General features: G+C 44.3%; 1 protein-coding gene across 1 annotated transcript in view; it reads left to right on the forward strand.

Moving 5' to 3' along the window:
• The first annotated feature begins 10,507 nt into the window (after nt 1-10,507).
• USP42 (ubiquitin specific peptidase 42) overlaps nt 10,508-27,771 on the forward strand; it is a 29,660-nt gene continuing 12,396 nt past the window's right edge. The window contains 13 exon segments of the mRNA XM_033166436.1: nt 10,508-10,576; nt 10,578-10,613; nt 10,615-10,759; nt 11,992-12,198; nt 13,047-13,157; nt 13,605-13,707; nt 13,810-13,881; nt 13,997-14,025; nt 14,028-14,065; nt 15,952-16,034; nt 17,022-17,133; nt 17,663-17,803; nt 27,087-27,187. Coding sequence (XP_033022327.1) covers nt 10,517-10,576; nt 10,578-10,613; nt 10,615-10,759; nt 11,992-12,198; nt 13,047-13,157; nt 13,605-13,707; nt 13,810-13,881; nt 13,997-14,025; nt 14,028-14,065; nt 15,952-16,034; nt 17,022-17,133; nt 17,663-17,803; nt 27,087-27,187 — 1,238 coding nt within the window. The 5' untranslated portion in view covers nt 10,508-10,516.

Here is a 27,771-nt window from a genome sequence, read left to right on the forward strand (position 1 = left end):
TGTGTGTATGTGTTTAACTATGGTATTTTATAATACGATGTTTATATTTTATGAAGTTTTATGTGATGCATGTCCACCCTGGGTGGGACCAGATGGTAAAGGGTGGATTGTAAATGAGATGGATGAATCAATAAATGTCCTCGTTGTTAAATATGTATTTTTGGATCTGCATTCTTTTAACCAACAAAGAAAAGATGGCCACTGATTTTTGTTTGCGTGTGGTTTCCCCACCACCACCACTAGCAAATCTAAAGACGAGCAGTGCTTTACTCAGCATAGCCATCTGTGTCAAGCTAATAGGGCCATCAGTTTCACTAGGGCATATTTGGTTCAAGAAATTGTCTGATGGCAAACTGAGAAGTGACTAATTAGAACATATCTTTTTTCAGGCCCTGGTAATTGAACATTACAGCTAATGGCTTGTGCCTTTTCATGATCCATTATAAAGATTCCATATGGATACTCTTGTTCACCTTGATGTTTCACACACCATGGTTTTCCTCGACATTTTTGTACCCTGTCAAAACCTTTCTGCTTTCAAAGAGTGTGCCTGCTGGGTGCTATTTTTAGACACTTAGAAGTTGCTACGATTTGAAAATGTGAATTTCTCTGTATCCACAAGATACCATTCTACAGCTCAAAATCTTTACCATTTTCCCACCTGAAAGCGAGGTACTTGTGGAGTAGATGTAGAATATTGGGCCATCAGTAGGGCTGGTTCAGCGGGGTGTCATTTATCTGTGCTAGTCATCAAACATGGTGCACCTCCACCTTCTTTATGACCTTAGAGTTTTGCATGACCTGCTGAAATAATTGTACAGTTTTCTCCTACAAAAATGTGGAAACATTTGCAGCTAAAATGATTTGCCCTGCTGCCCTGCACCCTCCTGGGAGTGCTGAGATGGATGGACCAATGGCCTGGCCCAGTTGCAAGGTAGCTTCCTATGTTTCTTGACAAAGACTAGTGTTTACAACCCCATTGGGTATTTAGAAAATTCCCAGTTGTTTTAGAAAATATACCTGTGCAAATCTCTCCTTGAGCATAATCAGAGGCATTGACAGAGCAGCAGGGTCCCCAAATGCAGGTCTCGCCTACATTTTGAAGGCTGCAATCGTATATACCATGATTGGGGAACCTTTGGCTCTCCAGATGTTGCTGAACTACAACTCCCATCATCAATGGTTTATGGTCCAAGTTTTTTTTATGGCTGATGGGAGTTGTAGTTCAGCAGTATCTGGAGGTCCAAAGATTCTCAACAGCTGCTGTTATATTTCTTCCACGTAATAGCAACTTCAGTGGCGGGGGTGGTGAAGAAATGAGAAAGAGCCTTCTGGGCTACAATCCCTAAGCCCACTACCCAGCAGACTCAGGTTGCATCCTCACCACCCACTTAAAGCACTCCCATACCACTTTTCACAGATATACCTTCCCCCAATGAACGCTGGGAATTGTAGTTTAAGGGCGCTGGGAATTCCAAACTCTGGGAGGTAGGATGTCTCCTAACATCTCTCAACTACAGTTCCCAGAGATTCGGGGGGGGGGGAGCCACGTGTTACAGTACTTTAAATGTGCGGCCATGGTCACCGTTAAGACTGCAAGGCACACAGAGGGAGGAAGCCCCAGTGAGCTCAGCGGGGCTTGCCTCCGAGCAAGGCGTGCGCAGAACCGCCGATCTGCGCGAAAACAAACAACCCAAACACCCCGTTAAACAGCAGCCGCAACCGAACTCCGAGTCTGCGTTCCACTCGCGGCTCGCACTTTCGAGACCGCCCCTCACCGCAGCGGCGCCGCCTCCTCCTGCCTCTTTGCCGACCGCCCCTAAACCCGCAGTTCCGCCGAGCCCCTGCCCCGCCCCCATCTCTTTTTTTAAACCAGACGCCGGCGAGCGCAGCGCCCCCTGCCGGCCCCCTGTCGAAGCCGCAGGGGCGGCGCTGGTCCCTGTGTGACCCAGAGCCGCGCCGGCCTTCGCCGGGGCCCCGGATGCAAGAGGCCGGGCGGAGCGGGGCACGTCATTGTTCCCCGACGCGGGCAAAGCAGGAGCAGGAGGGGAGGGAGGCGGAGCGGCCGGGCTGAGGCGAAAAGGGAGCCGGCAGCGCCGTCCCAGGTAACAGAAGCGGGAAAGGCTGAGGGGGGACCGCGGGAGCGTGAGGGGGGAAAGCGGGAGAGAGCGAGCGAGGGAGCCGGGTGGGCTGCGCCGGGGAGCCGCGCTGGGCTAGGCCGCCCCCTCCTTCCCTCCCCAGGCCGGGGCTGCTTAGCGCGGCCCGTTCCCGCCCCCCTGCTGATGCGGGAGCGCCCCCTCCTCGCCTTCTCAGCCACCGCCCTCCTCAGCCCGTCTCTTTTTTTCTCCCGGCGCTTCCTTCCCGCCTCCCCACTAGGCCCATGCGTGTCCTGGCCCCGCCCCGCCCACTGCCATTTGCCTTCCCTTCTTTTTCTCTCTCTTTCTCTCACGACCCCCCACTCCTCAGCCATCTCTGCCCCGGGGTGACCTCCGACCACCCCCCGCCTCGCGCCCCCCAACAGTCCCCCTTCCTTTTGCAAACACCGCCCCCGCGCTCGCACAGTGCTAGTGGGGGCTGGGGGTGGAGGCATTATGGGGGCCGAGGTTTGGGGCGTTGGAGATATGCGGGGGATGGGCTCTGTTATATGTGCGTGGGCTTGTTTTCTGTGGCTGGGGGAGAAATGGGGGGAGCTTGTGAAATGCTACCCCCCCCCTTTCAACCCCGCTTTGCTGTTTATATGCTGTGGAGGGAAGGCACGGGAAGGCACGCCAGTTGGGTGGTTTGGATGGAAAGAGGAGTGTATATGTACCTGTGTTTTATGTCTGTGTACTACTGTTACCCGTATGTGTGCATATTTATCCTTTGTGTGCATGCACACGTATTTCTGGTGTCCTACACACACACACACACACACACACACACACACACGTCAGCATAAAGTCAGTTTTCTTTCAGTGTGTGTCTGTATACTGGCAAGTGTGTGTATGCATATATATGTTCCTGTGCGCATTTTATATATAGTTGAGGTTTGCAAAGCGTGCGTTTCACACCACTTGTGTTATGTACATACAGAGAGATGTATGTACATTTGGCTTTTAGGGTATTATGTGGGTGTGTGGTTGTGTATTGCATATACATATATAGTCATTTTGCTTTGGCAGAGGAACATGGGTATATATGCATCCAATTCTTTGTGTGTGCACAGCTTCTCTCTGTGTGTACAGTTGTCAGAGGGCTTTTGAATAGTTTGCCCCACTCTTCTATTCTCTGTTTTAACATGGTTTTCGTGTGTGCATCATATTTGTCTAACTCCACCTGTAGGATGGACAAGCATTAGTGTGGAGCAGGGGCCTTATTTCCTCTGACCTCCCTTTGGTCCTATATATACTGTCCCCCCCCCCGTTTCCTTCCCAGTTTGTGAGTAGCCTACATTGTCTCTTTCCCCCACCTTGGCTGTCCACAGGGGGGAAATGGGGGGCAGTCACCACACAACAGACCATGAGCCCCAGATTGTCAGCTTTCATATAGAAAAAAGGGGGGCAGTCCTTCCAGCAGTTTGAGAGCTTCATCAGCTTCTGTGACAGGTCAGCTCCATCAGGCCTCCCTCTCCCCTCAGCTGTCATCTGGGGACATAAGGCACCTCCTGGCCCAGACTTGTGCCAGCTGGTCATTATAGAAACAACTGTTTAGAAATTGGTGCCTGAGTTTTTATTTAATTTCCTCTGCCTGCCTGTTCCTCTTGTGTGTCATGTGGGTGCTTTTGTTTGTTTCTGTTTTGTTTCTTAAAAATGAGGGGTAGGTAGGGACTGTCTTGTTTTGATTGTATGTAAATCACTCTGAGGGCCTTTTTGGTTGAAGAGCAGGGATACAAATGCTCCAAATAATAAAATATTGTAGAATCAGAGATATTCTCATTTGTTTTGTGAGAAACATGCCTGCTTCCACCTTTCAGTTATCATATATGTTTATTCCTTTCCCTTGGAAAAATCCTGTGGGTGCCCATATTGATTTCCCTCTGATTTGTAAGATTGTCTTCACTTTTCCATTTCCTTCTGGTGCCCCTGCTCATGCCCCTCCTCTTGCTGCTGAAGGGATGGGTGGGTTGAAAGTCTCCTGTCATTCTCTATATAGTATTACTTCCTTTGCTTGTTGCCATGGACACTACTTCTCAAATGAGTGATTCCTGTACTTTCCCTTCTTCTCATTCTTCCCCCTGTGTCTGGAAATCGGGCTTTGATGTGGTGGGGATGGGAATTAACAGAGACCCGGGGTCCTTTGCATCTTTTAGTCCATAGCTTACGTGTCCACCTTTTCAGTCCAGTTCATCCCTTTGCCACATCTGATTAGACATGTTGCAGCAGCTGTTGCTGGGTTTAACAAGGGCGGCGAATCTTGTTTCCCGCTATGGACATTTTCTATATGCAACGCTGGCTGTGCGACATGTTGAACATCGGGCCGCGTTGCTCTGTATTTGGCATGAATGATATTATAGCGGCAGCACAATGACTCCTGGATAGTAGAGCTGGGAGGGAAAGTATCAATATGCCTCTTCTGTTCCTTGCAAAATCCACCTTCCCCAGGGAGGAATGTATCAAATGCTTCTACCTTCAGTAATATTAATTTCCAGGGATAGGGGAGATAGACATTTTACAGATATTCTACCTTCTGTGTGTACTGACTACCACGCCCCCTACTCAAAGCCCATTTTATAGCCTCTGTAGCTGGAAACATACAGTGGTGCCCCGCTAGACGAATGCCTCGCTAGACGAAAAACTCGCTAGACGAAGGTATTCGTCTAGCGGAAGGCTGCCCCGCTAGACGGAAAAGTCTATGGGGCTGCCTCGCAAGACGAAAAATTTTCGTCTTTTTTTTCCGTTTTGCGGAGCGCGGCTGTCATTGCCGCTCCGCAAGACGAAAAACCCGCTAGACGAAAATTTTCGCAGGACGAATTATTTTCGTCTAGCGGGGCACCACTGTACTACTTTAGGCTCTCCTAGCATAAATGATGCTTTGTAAGTATAAAATTGCTAACACAAATGTATTCTTGTAGGCACCTTTAAAACACACAGAGCTGCCTCTTTGCAAGTAAATTGCTTCTTTTGGAATGGAATGTGTTAGAAGAACCAGTTAACTTTGTTGTAAAAGACCATAGTGAAATTAAATTGAAAGATTTAGGCACAAGGTCGGCAGTTGTGGGGGAAAGGAAACAAGAAGCTGGGTAGAATAAATAATTGAGAACAGAAATGGCGGCTGGTGGGGGGAGACAGGGCTTATGCTGAGAGGTTCTGAATCCAAAAAAAGTAAAACAAAATGGAACTACCTGGGGTAATTGCTGGGACTTTACATTCTTAATGGTTGGTGTTCATAAATAATTATAGCTTTTTAATGAGAGACCTGATGTTTCCAATTAAGGTATTTGATTTTATTGTAAGGTGTGCCCTTGTAAGTGTGGTGTACAACATTTCTTCAAACAGACTGAAAATTGGGCAGTTACCTGTTGCTAAATGTTATTGAAGTTCATAGCTGAGCCATCTATCCATCCACCTGCTATGCTATTATAAAATGTAATTTCCCATTATTATTAATTATTATTGTTATTAATTGTGTACCGCCCTTCCTCTGTAAATATCAGGATGATTCACAACATAAAAATACAAGATAAAAAATACACAATAAAAACAAAAACAAATAACCCCCTCTCCAGTCTATATCTGCCTTAAAATATCTATCTATCTATATAAATGTTCCCATTGCGTGCATGCGTGATACCACCTTCCTCCATAACCACTGGACCAAATCTCATCAAATTAGGACAAAGCGTAACTTGACCATCAAGGAAGGATCTGCCGTAATAAAAATTAAAACAAACAACACCTGTAATGCCTAAAATAAAGGATAAAGGGGAAAAAAGTGGTGCGCCTATTATACCTCACCAGCAAAAGGAATGAAGACTCCCAACAGCATCCAATAGAAAGGCGGATCGCCCGTCGACATCATCAGACCTGGCCAGAGCAACAATGCCTGTGCCCTCACCTAAAATGGCCGCCACAGCTTCACATGTGCCGAGGGAAAAAAAAAACATGGAGCAGGAGGCATGCCTGAGAGGTCGCACTGAGTAAGACTAGCTCTGAGGGGATTGTGTCGCTGGGGTGCATGATTTTGGGACTGGGTAATTTTGGGACTGGGGTGGGGGAGAATGCTCTTTAAGGTCGCCAGTGCCCTCACCTAAAATGGCCGCTGCAGCTTCGCATGTAAAATGCATCTCTGGGTTATTTGTGGGGCATAGGAATTAGTTCATTTTTGCCCCCAAAATATAGTCCGGCCTACCACATGGTCTGAGGGAAAGTGGACCGGCCCACAGCTGAAAAAGGTTGCTTACCCCTGCTCTAAAGGGACAGGGAAGAATGAAAACAGGAGCTTCCAGAATACCGGTACTCTCGGGGTCAGGAAATAAATTCTAAACACTTGATTGCAATTTATTGAACTTGTTAAAAACATAAATGTTGGCCCCTGCAATTTTCTCAGATTGGTCAGTTTTGTTACAGGAATGGGGACCCTGTGCCCCCCAGAAGTGCTGGACTACACATCCCATAATCCCTGACCATTACCCATTGACTGCGGCTGATGGGAATTGGCATCCAACAACATAAAAGGGGATCCAGGTTTCCTACCCCTGTAGTATTGTTTTGTTCAATGTTTATAGCAGGAGTCTGCAAACATTTTCAGCAGGGGGGCGGTTTACTGTCCCTCAGACCTTGTGGGGGGCCGGACTATTTTTTTTTTGGGGGGGTGAATTCCTATGCCCCACAAATAACCCAGAGATGCATTTTAAATAAAAGCACACATTCTACTCATGTAAAAACACGCTGATTCCCGGACCATCCATGGGCCGGATTTAGAAGGCGATTGGGCCAGATCCGGCCCCCGGGTCTTAGTTTGCCTACCCCATGGTTTATAGTAACTGTGCAAGGTCAGTTCACATTTTCATGTGGTGCTTTTAATTCAGGCAGTCTTTGACTTGCAGATTGCTTCAGAATATCAGTGATTAGAATCTTGCACTTTTTACAAACCACTCAGTCTCCCATCTGAAACATCCTTCACACACACTGACAATTTTCTTACACAGATATAACCACAATATGAAACTGGGGTGCAGTTTGGAGATCTGGAAGGCAGACTCCTTTGCATAGGTCAGGCTGCCCAGTGACCCTGGGTTTGTGTGTGTGTTTGTTTGTTTGTTTGTTTGTTGTGTATTTTTGTGTTATATGTATTTTCTCTGCTGCTATAGTGCATGCAATTTGTCTTACTTGCTTTGAGTCATCAGGAGCTAACTGCTATGCAGCCATCTTCCTGTTCTTTGTATTGTATTCTACATTGGGTAGATTGGCCTATAGAAGCTGAGTCCTGCTATGAAGCTGGTGATTAGACTAGTCCCAGGGCATGGTCTGAGGGCACATGATGCAGCAACTTTGCTGAAGTTAAGCAGGTCTGGTCAGTGCCTCGACCGGGGACTACCTGGGTCATTGTTGTATAGGCTGAGATTGGGGAGACACAGCCTATGTCATAAGTTGCCTGCCCCCTTCTTGGTTTGTTTGCTGCTCCCAGGGAGCAGTGAACTGGAAGACGTGCTGTGTGGCTTGTTAAGTCAGATCAGAGACCTCTCCCATGAAAGCTGATCTTAGGCCTGTTGTCTTGGGAGCAAGTCTTACTGAATTTAGTAAGGCCTACTTCCCAGTAAGTATGCCCGCGTGGAGTAACTCACCATCCAGTCACGTAGGATTGTGTAAGACTTGTAGGTCCCGCCCGATTGAAATCAGTGGAAGTTAGTCGCTGATTGGGTGCCATTCAGGCACACACCACATTCTGTGGCTTATTAGGAGTCATAAATATTTTCTCTTAATGTGTTGTTGGCAACAGTATTGAGAGCCATGCCATTTTAACGAGAAAGTGCTTGTGTAAATAGTGAATCACAGCTACTGCGCTGTAGAATTACTTTTCACTCTTTACTTTAGTGACAATTTCCTCTTTGCCTTTTTTCATTATTGTTACATTTCCCAAGTGGTGGTGAAGCATTCTTGTTTCCTAGAGGAGAAAAGATGATAAACCTCTTTTTTCCTCCCCCATCCCACCCCGCTGCTTAATGGAACGTACTCTTTGTCTGGATTCGCATCTGTGTTTGTTGGCGGATAATCTTATCTGAGCAGTTGACAGTTTTGGAGTTGTCTCTTATTACTAGGTTTGCTCCAGGCTCCTCCGGAATGATGCACTTGGACTATAGTTTACTATCTTCCAAATGAATTTTGGCTGCTGTGTTCATTCTCTTCTATAAACAATTCTCTCAGATGACTTGCAAGTGAACTCCTGCTCAGCAATTGTGTTATTGACATCGAGGGCTCCTTGACCCTCTGCCCCTTCCTCCCTGCGCTCTTTCACATTGTACCTTTTCCTAGTTAATAGAGGGAAGAGAATTGCGCTTCCGACGTTCCGACGTGCTCTTCTTTCATTGCTATTCCAATTAAGAACGAACAGGCACATGCAGGAAATGAGTAAATACTTAAGCATGTTTAGTGTTGGCGCAGAGATGTGCTTCTCAGTATGTTTCTGCTATGTTATTGGGCAATTTTGGTAACCTGAGCCCTGCAATTCCGAAAGGAAGCCAGGTTTAATAGGGAGCTCTGAGAATGTGTTGTTTAACAGAGCAATGAAAGCTGTTAGATTTACTTTATATAACCTCATATGTGTGAAACAATTCCAGTAACCTTCAGTTCTCAGTTACTGTCAAGCCAATCTCTGGGCTTTGTGTTGATCTAGACACCCAGAGAGGTTAGATTTGCTTAAGATCTCTCTGGTTTCAAAACAGGGAGTTAGTATAGTACAGTACATGCTACAGTTAGCCTTCTCCAGCAGTTCCTTTCACTAACATGGGCTCTTCCTGCCTGCTGCTTCCCTCCCAAACTCAGAATGATATGCACTGGTGGGACATTACTGGCTGCATTACTATAATATTTCTTTTGGTCCAGCCTTGCGTGCGCCATTCTCTTAGCACACGAAGAAATTGTGCTTGCAAGCTAAATTAGCACATGCTGCAATTGGTTTCCTCTGCCTGGAGTAGTGTAGCACTAGCCTTTTACAGCCAAAAGACAGTGTCACAATCAGAGCTGCTATAGCACTGTTGCAGCTGTGTGTACGCTCCCCACTTTTCAGCCTTCAAAACAGAAAATATCGTATGGATGGCAGCAGCTCTAGTGCAGCATTTATGTATTTATTTAAATGAGGATATGCAATGCTAGGGTAGCTGTGTGACCATATCCGTTTGACGTTAAGAAACAGAGAAAAGATTAGAAAAAAGAGAAACTTGGGAGAGCCAGAAGGAATTGGGAGGCATCTCCTGCAGCGCCCGTCTTTCCAAGTTGGAAACTGGTATAATGCAGGCTGCAGTACGTTGCCATCGTCAGGCTCAATTGGTAGGCTGATACGAGACAGATAATTAATTCTGAGACTAATATTAACACAGAGAGCCTTGTGAACATCAGCATCATCAAGTAGACGGATGGTGTTTGGCCCCCATCCACCATGAGCCAGGGTTGGCCAAGGATGTTGCAACTAAGCTAGTTCCTCCTCCTCCCTTCACCCCCTATATCTAGAGATTGAAGTGGCCATTTAGGGAACTGGAATACTTTTATGTCCCGGGGGGGGGGAGCATTAATCTAAAGAAACTGCCATGCCACACAATGTTATGTGTAATGACTTCTTAACTGCTTATTTGTATGCAACTTGTTTATAAAAAAGTAACATCGGTATTATGAAAACAAGCATGGCAAAAAGAGGGGCTTGTGGTTCTTAAATGCTTGATTAGGGTCAATCCAGTCTTGCAAGGTGGGTTGTTTTTTTCCAATGTGCTGCTGATACTCACACATGCCTTAGGCTATACTGAACCTTGCAATCTGTCACTGTTTGGGCTTGCAGCAGGCAAAGTCTGCCCTACATGGAAGCCTTGGTGTTCTCTGAAACAATGCGCAGGTGCTGAAGCACCTTGTCACTTTATGCAGGGCACCTGCTGAGTTGCAAGCAGCTTCCTTGAAAAACCAAGTGAGCCATCATTTCTGATCTTGCAGCAGTGTTAGAAACTCGAATATATAAGGCTAGGCGCCAAATGGCGCCTTAAACCTAGGTTGTGGTTATCACAGTGGATTTGTCTATTTGCCAGAGAGGTTGGGGGAGCTGGAGAAGTACCTCTTGGGGCAGCCTGACCGGCTCGAGACCCAAGCGACTGTTTCAAGAGAGATTATGTGGGTGGGTGCTACTTGGGACATTGTGCTATGGCCAAGGACCAGTCCATTTATTTTGTTTGGGGGTTCATGTTTCTTTGATTGAGTTTTCCGCCATGTATAAAAAGAACTGTGTGTGTGTCTACTTAGAAAGTGAATCAAGATTTCTACTCCTTTTGCCGTGCATCCACAATATGTTTTTTCTCTCTCTCTCTTTCTTTCTCTTCTTGGTATTACAGAGATGAACAATGACCATAGTTGACAAGACGTCTGAGTCCTCAAAGCCTTCGGCTTCTGAGAAACAGCCTTTTCAGCTCCGTGGCACCAGCTTCTGGAGAAATGGACCTCGGGCTCTGCAGGATGGGGTGCTGTGTCTTCTTCTTTAGAAGCTCCAAAACACAAAATATCTTTGGGGCCAGTGCCAGGAGCTGCAGTGTACTCTAATTCATCAGTACCTGATAAATCCAAGCCCTCGGCTCAGAAGGATCTGTGTAAGCAAAGCTGCTCTATTAACAAAGAGAGAAAAAAGAAAACACACCGAAGCTTCTTATGATTTTATTTTATTTTGTTTATGAAATTCATATGCTCACCCATCAATATACATTCCTTGGTCTGATTACAAACAAGAGAAAAATACAATGCACAATAATTAAAATCAACACTAAGCAGTAAAACACAGCAACCAGAACACTTGGATTTGCAAGCTACTTCCACTGTCAGAAGCAGTTATACACCTGAATATCAGGGTGCTGGACTAGATTGGCCACTGGCATGTTTAGCAGTCTCCTCTTATGTTCTTAAGCTTATTGTGCAACCTTAATTTTTGAAAAAAATGTTCCACCTGTGGCAAGAGCCAAAGGAGAAAGCCATATTCTACAATTGCAGTAGTTATGCCACAGTTATCTTGGTAACTATAAACAAGGCACAGTTAGCAGTTGGGATGAACTATTAAGCACATTAAAAATGGTACAGTATTGATTGAGAAGATGATTAAGAAGATTTTTATGCGTCGTAATAGTGTTTTTCAATATTCGTTTTTAAAAAAACCTGCAACTGGCAAGCATAATATTGAGAGGCATTCTTTCCTATGTAGGAAAGAAGAGGGTGCCTCTTCTAAGAAGCTGCCTGCTAAGATACACATGCACATTCTATATAAACAGAGAAAATGCTACTTTTGTGGTGCTGGTGTGAAGTAGTGGTCAGAGTGTTGGACTAGGAGACCAGAGTTCAAATCCCCGCTCAGCTGTAAAGCTCTCTGGGTACCTTGGATCAGCCAATCACTCTCGGCCTAGCCTACCTTACAGAGTTGTCAGGTAAAATGGGAAGGAAGAGAACCATGTACACCACCTTGTGCTCCTTGGAGGAAAGGGGAATAGAAATGTTAAAAAAAGAGAAAAACCTGTGATGCGCATACCCAGTATATCAATAGAACAAAATACACTATTAATCACCAAAGATTTCTTCAATGGAAATCCTAGTTAACATTTTTAACTCTAAAAAGATACAGCGTTCAGATCAGGAAGGTAATTAAAATGTTTTTTTTATTTATCTTTACTATTGTAAATTACTTATTTAAAGGTGGTTCTACACATACCCTGGGCTACCTTTTAGCTGGAGCTTCCCAAACATCATTGTTCTGAATTTTAAAATTCTATCTTTGAGTAATCATTCTTTCAAAATCTTAAATCGCTTCAGTATATTAAAATGTGTCTTTAATCTTCAGCTGCTGTTGGTGACGGCATTACGGCCCCGCAGAAGGTCCTCTTTCCGGCAGAGAAGATATGCTTGAAATGGCAAAAAACACACAGAGTTTGGAGCCGGTTCCTCCAAAACCTTGGCAACACATGCTTCCTCAACTCTGCACTGCAGTGTCTGACCTACACCCCTCCTCTTGCCAACTACATGCTTTCCCATGAACACTCCAAAACCTGTGAGTATATTTTAACATTTGTCACATTTCCTCTAAAAATGTGGACAATATTCTATGATTCTAAATATGGCAGGCTTCTTAAGAACATGGTCTGTTAACTTAAAAGCAGTTGTACACTGTTATTAATTGTTTTTAATATTGTTTTTTAATACCGTAACCTGACCTGGGACCTTGGGATTAAGGGCGGGTAATAAATTAGCAGCAGGAACAACAGGAAGAGCCATAGCTCAGTGGCAGATCATTTGCTTTTTAGGCAGAAGGTCCCCACGTTCAGTCCCCAGCACCTCCAAGTTGAGCTGGAAATGTTCCTGTCTGAGATCGGGAGAAGTCTCTTGTCAGGGATTGTAAACAATGCTGAGTGAGATAGACCAATGGTCTGCCTCAGTATAAGGCAGTTCCTATGGAACCTAAGTTAGTCATGCCTTTTAACTGCAGTAGATCTACTCTCAGTATACACCCTGTGTTTTACTATTCTCAGCTGTAAGTGCTGCTCAAATTATAGGTATGAATGAAAGCAGGTGGATGAGAACCAGCCAGTTTTTGTTAGGCCTTCTCACACATAGCATATAGAATTGCTTTGCTTACTAAAGTTGCTCAGAATTTGTTAGATGTTGAGAGTGGTGTCTATTGCTTGTTTTGGAGATTAAGGGCTTAATTGCATATAATATGTGTCCTTTTAAAAATTCATCCCTTTCCCCCTTGGATGTAAATAATTTTGCCCCTTGAAGCAATTGCAATTACTTATCCTTGAAGCAACGTTTTGTTTGACTGACTGCAAAAAGGTTTGTCCAATTTTTCAATTCATAATACAGGATGGTATTTCTCACCCTTCCCCCCTTTCTTTTCAGGTCACGAACAAGGATTTTGCATGATGTGCACCATGCAAGGTCACATCACCCAGGCGCTTTCAAACTCCGGCAATGTCATCAAGCCTATGCCTGTCATAAATGATCTTAGACGTAAGTGTTTATCTTCTTTGACATCTAGTATGCTTTAAACCACATAGCGTCTGCATGACGTAAACCACAGAGCCCAACACAGCGTAAAGCCATATATTGTAGCCTACCAACTTTCCTAGTTTTGCCGTCTTAGGCAGGCAACAAAAACAGGAGGCATGTTGTGCCCCTGATGGGTTTGAGTTCAGTTTGATAAGTTGCAGGTTGTGTAAGCCTGACCTTTATATCAGGGTGGGGGACTGTCAGCCCACAGACTAAATTTGACCCACCAGGCCATTTTCCAAAACCATGCCCACACCTGATGTCATATGTGACATCAGATGTGGGCAGGTAGAGACGTGGCTGGATTGATAGCCCCACACAGCCATTGCTTGGGGAAAGCAGGATTGAACTCTGTGCATCAGCTGACATCAGATTCAATGTACTATAACTTCTTTCTTTGCGTATTAGGAATAGCAAAGCATTTCCGTTTTGGCAATCAGGAAGATGCACACGAATTTCTACGGTACACCGTTGATGCTATGCAGAAAGCATGTCTGAATGGTAGCAACAAGTAAGTTGTAGCTGGAGTAATCCACCCCCACCCCCGGAACTATTATTGTGTTTGTGAAATCTCTTTTGACCTAAATTATCTACTTCTGTGATTTGTTTTTAGATTGGACAGACATACCCAAGCTACCACATTCATTCATCAAATATTTGGAGGATACCTAAGATCTAGAGGTAGGTTCCTAAAAGACCAAGATCTTAGCATATTGTTGACATTCTGTCTTGCTTCAATGTTGTTGAACTCTGGTTTCAATCACTGTATATTATTCTAAACTTCTTTTTTCCTGTTTCAGTAAATGTATGAACTGCAAAGGAGTTTCAGATACTTTGATCCATACCTAGATATTACATTGGAGATAAAGGTATGCTAATTTGCAGGGGGGGGGAGCTTGTTTAAATCTCCAACAGCAATGCAGTTTGGTTAGATAAGGAATGTGCTTTTCTACTCCAAAATATAAGAAAGCTGCCAATGGGGTTAGTTCCATTCCATTCAGTAAAGCTGGGGGGGGGGGAGGTTTTACAGCCCAGTGGCCACATTCTTTCATGTACAGCTTTCTGGGAGCCACATGCAAGTGACGGGTTGGGACCAGAGGCAAAAATTGGATCAGGCAGCTATGTGACACTTACCTTTGCACAACAGATTATGTTGTAGCAATAGTCAGCAGTTTCTGCCCACGTAGCTCTTCATCCTCCATCCAGGCAAGCAAGAAGCATTGGGTTGTAGCCAGTGCTAGTCCTACTCAGAGTAGACCCATTAAAAGTAATGGACGTAGCCAGGATTTTTGTTTGGGGGGGAGAACCTCAGATTTGTATTGATTTAGGAGGAAGTTGCCCCCCTGCCCCCCCACTTAGCTACACCCATGGAGCTCCTGTTGCTCAGTCTCTGCTCCTGCCCACCTAGCAGTTCAAAAGCACGTCAAAGTGCAAATAGATAAATAGGTACCACTCCAGTGGGAAGGTAAACGGCGTTTCCATGCGCTGCTCTGGTTCACCAGAAGCGGCTTAGTCGTGCTGGCCACATGACCCGGAAGCTGTATGCTGGCTCCCTCGGCCAGTAAAGCAAGATGAGCGCCGCAACCCTAGAGTCAGACACAACTGGACCTAATGGTCAGGGATCCCTTTACCTTTACCGTACTCTAGGTAGAGCTTAATTGGATACAACCCATTATCACAGCTCAAGAGCACATTCCAGCCATACAAAAGCACTTGAGGTGAGCACGTGAGAGTCTTGTGGGCCAGACTTAAATACTTGGAGGGCTGCATTTGGCCCCAGGCCTGAGAGTCCCCATCAATCCCCACAATGAAGGCTTGAGCTATTATACAGCAAGCCTGTACCGCAAAAACTGTCTTCATCATTGCGTGTGTGAAAAGTAAATGTTTTCCTGTATCACAAGTCCTACTTGATTAGACCAAAAGGGCCAAGTAGTTTAGCATCCTACTTCCCACAATGACCAACCAGATTGTTCCAGGAAATCCACAAGCATGGCATGAATGCAAGAAAGCAGCCTCTTGTTGCCTCCCCTGCCAGCAACTGGCAATAAGGGGCATTGCCTCCCTCTCAACATGGAGGGTTGCATATAGCAGTTATAATTAATAGCCATTGACAGGTCTTTCCTCTGCGTATGTTAGTGGCCATCAACATACCTTGTGGCCATGAGTTCCAGCATTCTCTCCATTTCCAATGTTCTAGGGTGAGCTTTGCTTATGAAGCAAAAATGAAACCATGCACGCACAAGATGGAGCTGTTTTGGGGGGAACCCCAAGGTTTGGAGGAGTCCAAAAGTCTTGAAGGGGGAAGGAACTCAGAAAGAGCACAGTGAGGACTGAGCATGCTCATTGGCTGAGGAATACTGACTGAGTATTGCAGGAGAGGAAACAGAAAACTGGGAGAATGGACAGGAGCACTCTGCAATTTAGTTGCAGGTCCCCCTGGATAATTTAATTTTTTATTGTTTGAAGAAGTATTTTCTTCAATAAGTACGTCAAGAAGTATTTAGGTGGCATGCCCCCTGTAAAAATGGTTTTATGCCATCATTTAAAACCATTGAAATAATTTTGCAATGTTTGTAGTTTGGGGGATGATAGATAGAGTTCACTTTGGAATGCCTAATTCACTGATTTGGTAGTTGGGAGAGTGTCTCCTTTTAAAATGCACTGTGAAGACTCTGCCATGAACTAGAGTTAGCTTGGAATAATTTTATTTTTATTTGCGAAGCTCACTTCGGTTCTCCTCTTCCTCTTTTTCTAGTCAGCTCAAAGTGTTAACAAAGCTCTGGAGCAGTTTGTCAAGCCAGAACAGCTGGATGGTGAAAATGCCTATAAATGTAGCAAGTAAGAAGAAATAAATTTAATGTGTCTCTGTAATAAAATACCGTTTTGTCATATGAATCTTACATGGTTGAAAAGAGAGTTTGGCTTTCATTTAATGTGCAACTGCAAGGCAAAATGGCATTTCCTAAATTACTTATCACTGATATTTAGTGATATGTGGTGTAGCAAGCTTTATTTTGACACTTGTTTGCGTATTAAAAGCAATCCAAATTCACTGAGGACAACTTGAAGTTGTATTTTCTCCTCCCCACTCTCAGAAACAAATGAATGGGGCATTAGAAGAGCAGCCAAAAGATACTGTTCCTGGCAGCCCTGAAGCCATTGGAGGAGAAAGTATCTTAAACTGTTTTTCATAACGCTTTTTAAAATGTTTCCAGAATGTATGTCGTTGCTGCCCTGGGCTCCTTTGGGGGTAAGGGTGGGATATAAGTTGAATGAATGAAAAATAAGAGCAGCGCTGGCTCCAGGTTTTCAGAAGCCCATGGGTCTTCCTGCCGTTGTTGGGAGGCATTGCTGCTTCTCTGCATCACGGTTGGGTGCAAGACAGGGCTAATGAATTAGCAAACAGTGGCAACTTTCCTTCTCCTCGCCACTGTTGCTTCCTTGCCTGTTCCCTCTAGCTCACAGCAGGTGACAAGCAGCCAGCAGTGAAGAGGAGGACAGGAGCCAGGGGGCTTTCGTCAGTGGGCCCCTGTTGTGGTATGGGCCCCCTGTCAAGTGTCCAGCCACGCTGACCTTTAACATTGGCCTGGATCAAAGGACATGTGGGAGGCGGGAAATGGCAGGGGCATTTTATTTTCTCTTTGCCCCAAATAGCAACCTTCTTGAATCTGCTGTTGTGAATGGACATTATTTATTTATGAAAATCTAAACCTGCATATACTAGTTCAAATAGGGCAGGCAGTTGTTTGAACTTCAGGAAATGGGATAACACAAAATGAAAATAGCCTCGAAAGCTGAACTGGATGTCCTCTGCTTATGTTTTAGGTGTAAAAAAATGGTTCCTGCGTCAAAGAGGTTTACAATACATCGGGCTTCAAACGTACTCACCTTGTCCTTGAAACGGTTCGCAAATTTCAGTGGTGGCAAAATTACAAAGGTAACACAGCGCTACAACTGGATTGGATTTTATAGCCCCAGATATGAATATTGATGCATGTTAAAATGCACTCTGCAGCCTGGAAGCAAATATTGTGAAGGACGATATAAAAATGGTTTTATATCCTACTAATAATGATATAGTATAGGAACAGCAGAGTATAGGTTTAAAAGCAACACAGAATGTACATATAGGTGTACATCTTTTCGTCCAAGTTTCTAGAAAGAAAAGTTGCCTTCAGCACAGATAGTGGACACCTGTTGTATCCTAACAGGAATATTGCCCCACAGAACAGAGGGGGCCACATTAGAAGCCCAGCCCCAACCTGCTACATATCAGGCTTCTGATACCTTGGGAGCTTGAAAGAAACTGTCCTGCAGAACACAGTGAGGTATATATATAAGGGATAAGGCAGTTTCCCAAGTAACTTGGTCCTGAGCTGTATAGGGCTTTTTATGTTCATACCAAAACCTTGTTCTGCTGAACTGAGAAAAATGCGAGTGTTTTCCCCCCTTTCATTTCTGTTTAGGAGGTGAAATACCCTGAGTATTTGGATATTCGGCCATATATGTCCCAGCCAAATGGAGAGCCAATTATTTATGCATTGTATGCTGTTTTGGTACATACTGGTTTCAGCTGTCATGCAGGACATTACTACTGCTATATAAAGGTAAATATTATTTATAAGAGACACGATACAAGAGGAAAAAGGAATGGGGAGGGAAGAGGAATCAACTGTCCGCTACTGGTTACATAAAACTATGTAATGTGGAATTTGTCACTGCAGGAGAGAATTCTGGGAGGGGAGGCGCCAGCTAGCAGTGGAGGGAACCTTGCAGCCACCTCCGCCCTCAGATTCAGCCTAGTGGATTGGCTGCTGGTGGAAACAGTTCTGGGAATGGAAGAACTAAACAGCAGTTGATCCCAGTCCGGCTGATGGAGGGGAGCTCCACTTTGTTGCCTCTCCCTTTAAAGCAGCCAGTTTTTTAAAAATAAATTTTTTCCATCTAAGGATTTCTTTTCATTTTCCTTGCACTGAAGTCTTTGTTCAGTGTGTTTGCAGGCAGGAACTTTTTGTGATATATCCTCCTATGGCCCTTTCCCATAAAAAGGTTGTTCTTTATCCCTCTTTTTTTGTCCTTTTGAAAGAGGCCCGTTGTTGTTGCTTTCTAGATGGGGCTTCTCTTCTGCACTACTGAGTCTTAGCACTACCCAAAAACCTCCCATTAATTTCACAGCACCATAGAGTTGTAAAGGAGCAAAAGTCCAGCTAGTCCAACCCCCTGACCAAAAGACAAAGACAAGCCTACCTATGCAATCTGGATCACAGTTTGCTGCAAAGGAAAGAAAGTGCTTGTGGAGCCGAGAGCTCCAGAGGACTCCCAGCAAGTAAGTGTGGAGGGACAATGTGTTGGCGATGGACTGTGAAGCCTTGGGTTCAAATCTCCACTCAGCTGTGAGACACCTGCTGATTGGCCCTGGGCAATTTCCTCTTTCTTTCTTTCTTTCTTTCTTTCTTTCTTTCTTTCTTTCTTTCTTTCTGTTTCTCTCTCTCTCCCTCTCTCTCCCCCCCTCTCAGCCTCCCCATCTGAAATCCTGGAGAGCTGCTACCAGTCAGTGTAGACAGTACCAAGGTAGATAGATCAAGGCTTGGTATAAGGCAGCTTCCTATTTTCCTGTGTACCTGCCTCATAGACTTGTTGAAAGGATAAAATGTGATACCCCCACGTATACCTTTCCCAATTCATTTTCAGAAGAATAAAATTGGGGACAGCCTTACCATTAGGTAGACCCATGTCAGACCACAAAAGCCAGAATTAAGGAGGGGGCAATGAGGTGTTAGAGGGTAGAGCTGTATCCCCTATGCTATTCTGCTATCCTCAGGTTACTATCCCATTGCCAGTAAGATTCAATTGCCAATGTGGTCACCTTCGATATTGCGGGGGGGGGGCAGTGTTTCATTTTTCACCTCAACAGCAAAATATCTTAGGCCAGCTCTGGGTGTAACACAGAGGTAACACATGCTAAGCTAGGTAGGGGAGGCAGATAAAAGGAAGGACATGTTCTCTTCCTACAGAGACATCTCAGTAGTCCTCTTGCAGCTCTCAGCTGCTGCAGAATACTTGCATGTTGTAATTTTAGTTGTTTGCATCTGTTTTAGCTGGGCTGTTAGGGGGTCATTGCACCAGCAACTAAAAAATATGTTGTCTTCCATGTCATAAGCAAGGCCCCTAGCAAAAGCAAAGGGCTGTTTTTCAGTTTTCACGCTATGTTTCGGGGAACTCTAGAGTTCCTTGGAAATTTATTAGGAGTTCTTGAATGAGAAGCTCAGCAAACAGCAGACAACTAGGACATACTTCCTTGAAAGACAGTTTGTCCACCACTATTTATCTTCTCTTGCAATGTCCAACCACAAGTGTGTGCGGGGGTATACTTTCTGTTCATGCAAGAAAACTATGAAGCTCAGTAGGCCTGTGACTTAGAATTCCACATGATCTTTGAAGCAGCTCTCAGAAACGTTTGTGATGCATGAGGGTTTCCTTGGAGGATGCAGCTTTGTGAATCTGCTGCCCTGAGAGAAGAGAGGGGTGGAAATAAGTGGTGTGGGTTTTCTGGATATATATTTGTATTTACTAAATGTTTTCATGCAAACATAACACGACATTACAAACAGAGAGAAGACAACACAATTTCAGTAGAGTTGAGATACTAATACAAGAGTGCTGGTTAAGCTATAATGTTGAGATCATCCTACAAGCCAGGGGAAGTTGTTCATTTAACAGTTAAGCATGTGTTTGAGGTGGTGTCGAGTTGTTTTCTTTAGTAGGTATGCAGGTTTTCTGGGAAATTTTTGAGTTGGGAAATTACTGGCCAGTTTGAATCAGAAAATGTTCTGATGCCCTAGAATGTGACTTAATTTATCATGCTTATTTTACTTAATAAAAGTAAATTTAAATCGATTTGTGATGCTTGCCTAGTATTTATTTGCATTTATTTTCCTAGTATTTATTTACAATTGGCACCTGTTCGTTGAACTTATGAAACAGATTTTATTTTTGGTGGAAAAATGAAGCGCTGGGGGGGGGGGGGGGAATTCCACCCTGCATCTCTGTGATGCCAGGAGGTTGTGATTTGTGTTGCTCCCTAGTGTCACTACCATCTTGTGTGTTTTTTCAGTGGGTTGTATCCACCTAAAAATTGTCTGTATATGTATGTTTGTGTGTGGAGGGGATGGGACTTCCCCAGCCTCCCTTCCACATTTAGGGGTGGTGTGCAGGGGGTAGACCGAGAAAAGTTTTGCAGAAGTTGTTTTGTGTGCAGTGATTTAGTTGTATACAGCTCAGTGTGGGCAAGGATCAAGTGGGCTAGAAGATGCTGCAGGCAGGCTGGAGCCGGTACTGGATCTCTCCAAGAAAGGTTGAGGGCAGGCTGTCCATTAGAGACCCAACAGCACTGGGAAGGTCAGGGTTTCGGATCCCTGCATTACCGGGCTGGGCTGGTAACAAACTGAGCCACAGGGGTGAAAGGCGTCTGGGTGAAAACAAGCGGACATTGTAAGTAGACTGGTAATGACTTTAGAGACATGTTGTCTGTCCTGATAACAAACACAGCTTATGTGTATTCAGATCACTTTGACCATCATGCTTTAGAATACATTTCTGTCTGCACTGTTGGGGGTCAGTCTCATCCTAGAACTTCAGAAGCACCCTGCTGTGGGAGAACAAGGAGTGTAGGTTTTTTTTTGCACTCAACACCTGACTCTGGCATGCCAGCAAATCAAACGCTGCTCACGTGGCATTCTTGTCTCCTCGCTTGCCTGCCTGTTGCTGCCATCCCTGTCTCCAACTGGGAAACCCCCGCTGCCAGACACCTGAGACATGAAGGGAAACCTGCACAACCTCTTCTGTTTCGGGCAGTCACCTGCTGGAGGTGGTGGGGGCAGCAGCAGCAGCCGTTGCAAGACTCTGCATTCAGTTTGTCGGTGTGCCATGTGCAGTTGGTGTGCAAACACGGAGTTCACAGGGCAGTGAACATACTTCTATATCGGGTGACAGAAGCGGGGTTTGGAGGAACTGGTAGATCTCTCTGTGCTTGAGGGTCAGCAAGGGTCTCTTGACTGTCAGCAGCAGGCTACCCCAGCCTAGTGCCGTCTAGTTTGTTTTAAACTACCATGCCCATCAGCCCCAACAAGCATGGCCACTGATCAGACGTGATTTAATTTGTAGTCCAACAACATCTAGAGGACATCAGGTTGGAGAAGCCTGCCCAATACAGTTAACAAAAGCAGGCAGAAATGCACGTTTTAAAAAGTTTGTTTTTAAGCTTTTCTAGAAAATATAAATTGCTTGCCGCTCTAGTTTTGTTTTGGGGTTCCTGATTCGTAGTAACTCAAGTGTAGATCCTGGCTTCTTCAATTCATTGTGTGGCTCATGGAGTACACAATGATTCGGATAGTTGGCTGTACCCTCAGCACCACCGTTTTACATCTGGTTCTACCACTGCAACCCCCAGCCTCTATTTCGCACCTGGCTCCAATTTGTGGACCTTGAGTTTCTAGAGAAACGAAGAATACTAAACAAGGTCGCTAAACCTTGAAGTCTGGCCACCGCTGCTCTATAATTTATTTTCAGCCTGAGCTGTAGCATAAGGAAATTTGACTGTTGTTGAAGCAATACAAGGTTAAGGAATAATCGTAATTGGATGGTGGCTGGGTGAAAAGGGCCCTGCTCATTGTAACTGTGTGCATAATCCTATTGCTTTCTCTCTGAGCAGGAAAGAGAAGCAGCTGTCTGTTGCTTGGATACACAGCCTTGAAGCTGGTTGTCATCTCTTATTCTTTTTCTCCAGTAGTCTTGCCTCTGCCCAGATTCCACAGCCTCCGCACAAATTTCAGCTTCACTTGGTTTTCATGTTCCTGGTTCAGTTGAAGGTCAGATTCTACGGAGTGAGGGACCACCTTTCCCAGCATGTGCTTCTGTGGGCCAGACCCTACTCCCTTGTATTTTCATTGCATATCAGCCACGTGGAGATGGGCCTTAACTGTCATGGCCACAGGGCTGTGGAATCTGTCCTTGATGCAGGTTTAGAACTGTTCTTCTGGAAAGGGTATAACATCCACTTATTCTGGAGTTCATTTGGTTGACTTGGTGGTAGCCATTTCTAATTCTACAGTTGTTGACTGCTAGATTGCTGTTTTTCTGTGAGCCTCCTCACGGTGTGAAAAACTGATTCCTTAAGCCAGGAATGAGGAACCTGTGGCCTTTCAGGTGGAGCTGGACTTCTAGCTCCCATTGATCTCAGCCAGCATGGCCGGTGGTCAGGGAAGATGGAATTGAACAGCTTCTGAAGGACAACCGGTGATGAACTGCTCCTATGCAAGGCTTGCTTTCACACACCAGCGGAGATTAAATGGAAGATTCTACATTTAATATTAAACCACAGTTGCCTGTTATGACCAGACATGGAGAACTCCCATGGTTCATAAACCATGGTTCGATCCTGGCTTGTTTGAACTAAGTAGACTTTAAACCAGAATGCCCTCAATTTGAGCTTGACGAGTAGCTGTGGTTAGTCAGAAATGGATGCCTCTGATCTCTTCCTCCTGATATGTGGTCTTCAGCTTGCACACAAAATCCAAACCAGCCGTATTGTCTTTTTTCCTTGACTAATACCAGCCAGTAAAAGCAATAATTCATAAACAGCATTATACAGTTAGCAGGGTATAAAATTAATCTACAAAAATTTGTGGTACCAGCCTAAACAGAGTTTAGGAATTCTTGGACTACCAAGTTGAGAAACTAGGACTAGTTTCTGTGGCAAGAAAAATCAGTAGGTTTTTTTGGACTGGTGGCACTAGGCTATCGGTCGGGCAATAATACTGTACCAAGCTAAGTAAAAACATTTTTTCCCCTTCAGTTAGCAAAATGGACTCCAATTTAAAATGCTGACATGCTTTAAAATGTACATTTCTAGGTAGAATAAACGTGATCAAGATATCTGTTCCCCCACAATTCATTTTCTTATTTTGTAATGTACCAGTTGTATTGTCAGTTAAGGTGGTTGAGTAGCCAAATAAATGCAACAGATTTATTTGTGCTGCCCAAAAAAATCTAATTTCAAAATCGTACAAGACTCTTGGGATGGGGGGAGAGAATGATTTATACCAGACACTAGAAACTTCATACTAATCCTCTGAAGTAAGATTGTTCTAAAACAGATGCTGTTTTGTTAGTAAAATTAGCTGTCAACTGCAAGTCCCAGGATGCATTTATTTCAGCTATTGAAGTATAGCATCCAGCAGTATCTTGGATGAAAAATAATTTTTGATTCTTGTGGTGATAAGCCTGAACAGTTTCATCCTGTGTAACTGCCTATGTCTTGCCTTTATACTTGATCATGTTTTTAGCTTAACTGATTGTAGCCTTAAGTTATTTTCCTTTTTTCTGATTACTACTTCGATCATTTCCTACATAGTGACATGCCTTGAGTATCTCATCAATATGCTTAGCAATAAAGATCCCTCCTGAGTAGTCACTATAGGCATAGCCACTTGCAGGCACCACACACACACAACTTGTTCACAACCAGCCTCTCCCCCCTTGTGGTTATAGAACAGAATCATAGAATTGGAAGGGACCCTAAGGGGTCATCTAATCCAACTCCCTGCATGGTGGCCATCTTTGTTTAGGGAAGTGGCTCAACCTGGGCATGTGAACAGAGGCTCTGAGCAGGGGCTTCCTTGTAGTTACTGCTTTTGCTGGAAAATGTACTGAGGTTTTAAAACTGTGTAAGCTGATAAATACACAATGGGTTTTTATCAAAACAGGAAGGGCAAGGCCTCTGCTATTCCCTCGAATTTTTGGACTCGGTTAAAGGGGCAAAAAACAAGAACTCTGAAGGTATGTTATACCTGGCAGAAATGAATGAAAGAAGCCAGATTTGTCTCAAATGGTGAATTCTTTAAGCTGCTACATCTCAAACATTTTGCACCGAACCCGTCTGAAATGTGGGCAGCGTGTGGCACTTAACACACAAATAACCCTCTCCGCCAAATTTCAGGCAGTTGGGACAAATCTTACGGGTTTTATTAACATAATAATGTCCAGGCTTTATAATGGTAGGATGCGATTTGACCTATCCAGCATTACTGTCTTGTACCTGTAGAAATGTGATCCTGCCCTTGTGACGTGGAATAGTTTGGGAAGACTAAATGGCCAGTATGGACTGTGATAACTTCAGAATCGTCCTGCTTTATTTGTTGCACTTAAATTCTTCATTTTCTCCAGTGAGCTTAAAGCAATGTATGTGATTTTATCCTCCTAAGAATTCTGCAGGCAGGCTGGGCTAAGAGAGAGTGACAGTCACAGCTGACTGAGGATTTGAACCTGGGTCTCCCTAGTCTAAGACATATGTGCACTGCTGCACCCCACTTCCTATGTTCAGTAGGAACATACCATGGACCCTCCAGATGTTGCTGCAGTGCAACATCGTCCCATGCTGATGGGAGCTGAACCCAGCAACATCTGGACAGCCACAGGTTCCTCATCCCTGCTACAGACTTCTAACATAGATCTTGCTCAAAAGGAAGCCTTCTCTAAAACATGAATCCTAGGGGAAATGGTCTCTCTTCCCACTTCCTCCTGTTCCCTTTGCTAACCTGCCAAACTTTACGTTATCTCCACATTTAACTACTAGTAGTACAGCAATATGGCGTGCTTATTTCACATTTCTTCCACCCGAGGGCAGGCTTTCTCTTGTTGCCTGGTCCCAAGAGTGCCATTTTTCAATTAAGATTGGGACATTTTGTTTCTAAATATCATAAATCCACTTGATGTTTGTGCTTTCCAGTTCCCTGTCCCTATGTTAGAATCTGGAGCATATGAAATGAACCACTTACCTTGCTCAGAAGCGTGAGAATTTATGAATATAAATTATTCAGTGTATACTGCTGGTGGAATTTTGATGCATGAAATTAAGAACATCACACCGGGAGACATCAGTTGATATGATGTATGATAATATTAGGTGCACTTAGCAGCTTTGTTTATGTTGATAATAGGGTACAGTTAACAATTATGTCTTTTACAAGGTCTTACAAATTACGTGGATGCATGGAGCAAAAAGTTGGACGGAAGTCATGCCGAAACTGAATGCATTATTTGGGGGCAGAAGAGAGATTATGGTTTCCTGGCATATTATAAACAGTCTACTTATGCTATTTACTGTCCCTTTAAAAAAATATTTAGGAGATTGGTGAACTCTTAGTCAGCTTTTAACTTTTCCACTTTGCTTGCTCTTTCAACTTGGCATTCTGAAAATTCTGATCTCAAAGTGCCATCAAACACGCAAATTTCTCTTCCTGCTTCTGGGCTTCATAGAATGTCTGCTGGACATGATACCTAGTATGCTTGCGAGACGGTATAATTTGGGAGAACTAGCTGGCCAACATAGGCTGGACTGCTTCAGAATTTGGTCTACCTTCCTATGATATCTCAGGAATTAAATCCCTTGCTCCTCGGCTGTGTGAACTTTCCCCAGGACCTTTGTTCCATTTTGCAGGCACTTCTTTTGGTCCTGCCACCATCTGATATGGTGGGCAGGTACCCTGGCAGAAGAAGGCCTTTTCAGTTGTGGCACCAAGACTTTCATAACCCCCTGGGTTTTTAATGGAAAGGAGATGTAGAACTGAGTGCCACGTGCGTTATGATGACAGGAAATTCCAAAACTCTGGATGATGTCCTCCCAGCGATTTCACATACCAGTAGATGTTAAAGACCACAAATGGGTGTGAGCAACACTCAGTGGGGAAGATGGAACCAGAGTCAGAACTGGCACAGGAGCTGAGCCAGGGAGCACAGGAGATTAATGATCTTGGAAGGGAGCTGTTAACCCAGCAAATGTCCAGAAAACACATAGAGACTGCCAGCTCTATCTCTACTGTGTCACTGCTTGCAGTGGCATCTTTTTCCTCCTCCCCTTCTAAATAGACCCCTGGCGATAGAGCCACCTTCACTCCTGAGGTCTAAGTTTGGTGTTGGAGAAATTGGTGATTAAGGCCGGACTTAAAATGGAGAGACAGATGAGGTGTCTCTTAGGCTGCCCTTGAACTAATTTGCTTCCTCCTGGTCTTCAGCTGGAGTAAGGTTATCTGCCTCTTCCTCTGCAGAGGTCTCTAAGATGCGTGTTAGATGGGATCCTGCCACTAGGGGATAGAATAAAACTTTGTGGGGCAGGCCTAGGAGGCCTGTAGCACCACTTCCAGGAAGTGCACACCATTCATCAGTTCCTTTCAGCCACATCCAAGAAAGGCACTTCTGGAGATATTATTGCCAATGATATTGAAAGTTGCAGAGGTCCATCAAAATAATACTATTTATATGCCGCCCAGCCAACAATTATAAAACCGTGGTGAGACATCAAACATTAAAAAGTTCCCAATACAGGGCTGACTTCATATGTCTTATAAAAGTCAGATTGTTGTTTATTTCCTTGACATCTGATGGGAGGGCATTGAGCTCCTAGTCCACCAAATGTTTTATTATGCTTCTATATTCATTGGAAGCTGCCCAGAGTGGCTGGGGCAACCCAGTCTGATGGGTGGGGTACAAATAATAAAATTATTATTAGTATTATTAAATGTTCCTAGACTCTAACTTCCATCAGCCTCAGGCAGGGGGTAATGGAAGAGGTAGCCTTTTCCCCCTGTAAACCGTTTTGAGGTGTGTGTGTGTTTGTTTGTTTGTTTTACAATCAAGGGGCATATAAATTTCATGAAATAAATAAATATCCAGCAACATCTGGAAGGCCGCCAGTCCCTCATTCCTGATCTAGATAATCACATTGTCCAAAAATACCTTGAGATGTCACTGTGTGCTCAAGCACTGCGTAAAAACACTGCCATGTTGTAACCAGTTGCAAAGACGACAATAACGTTTTCTTCTTCTTTTTTGCAGGCCAGTAACGGGCAGTGGTACCAGATGAATGACTCCACCGTCTCAAATAGTGACATCAGGACTGTATTGAATCAACAAGCCTACGTGCTTTTTTATATCAGGTAATGCCAAATGCAACTTGATTTCCCTTGCGCTGTGCCTCCATTATTGTTAGTTACCGGTACATCTAAAGCCTTTTGGTTTTTGAGAAATTACTCCTAATTCAAGGGCTGAAATTGGGGCAGGCAGAAAGAAGGTCTATCTACTGATAGAAATCTGGGTGGTTTGCCATAGATCGGCAAGGGTCTCTGACTACCAAAGATTGTAGCAACAGCAGGAGCAAGCAAAAATGTGCTGGTTTTTTTTAAAATGTGCTGATTTCTCCTGCCTCTAAAACAGTGTTTTTCAACCACTGTTCCGCGGCACACTAGTGTGCCGCGAGATGTTGCCTGGTGTGCCGTGGGAAAAAATGTGTTTATTTGATTCCTATTCAAGAGAATTACTTTATATATAGTCAATATAGGCACAGAGTTATTTTTTTTTTAACATTTTCTAATGGTGGTGTGCCTCGTGGTTTTTTTCATAAAACAAGTGTGCCCTTGCCCAAAAAAGGTTGAAAAACACTGCTCTAAAACACATGTGCTAACTGCTGTCTTTCTCACCAAGCCTTCCTGTAACTCTGTTGGCCAGTGTTAGTACACCTGGT

Source organism: Lacerta agilis, chromosome 13, assembly GCF_009819535.1.
Source record: "Lacerta agilis isolate rLacAgi1 chromosome 13, rLacAgi1.pri, whole genome shotgun sequence".
NCBI classification, from domain to species: Eukaryota; Metazoa; Chordata; class Lepidosauria; order Squamata; family Lacertidae; genus Lacerta; species Lacerta agilis.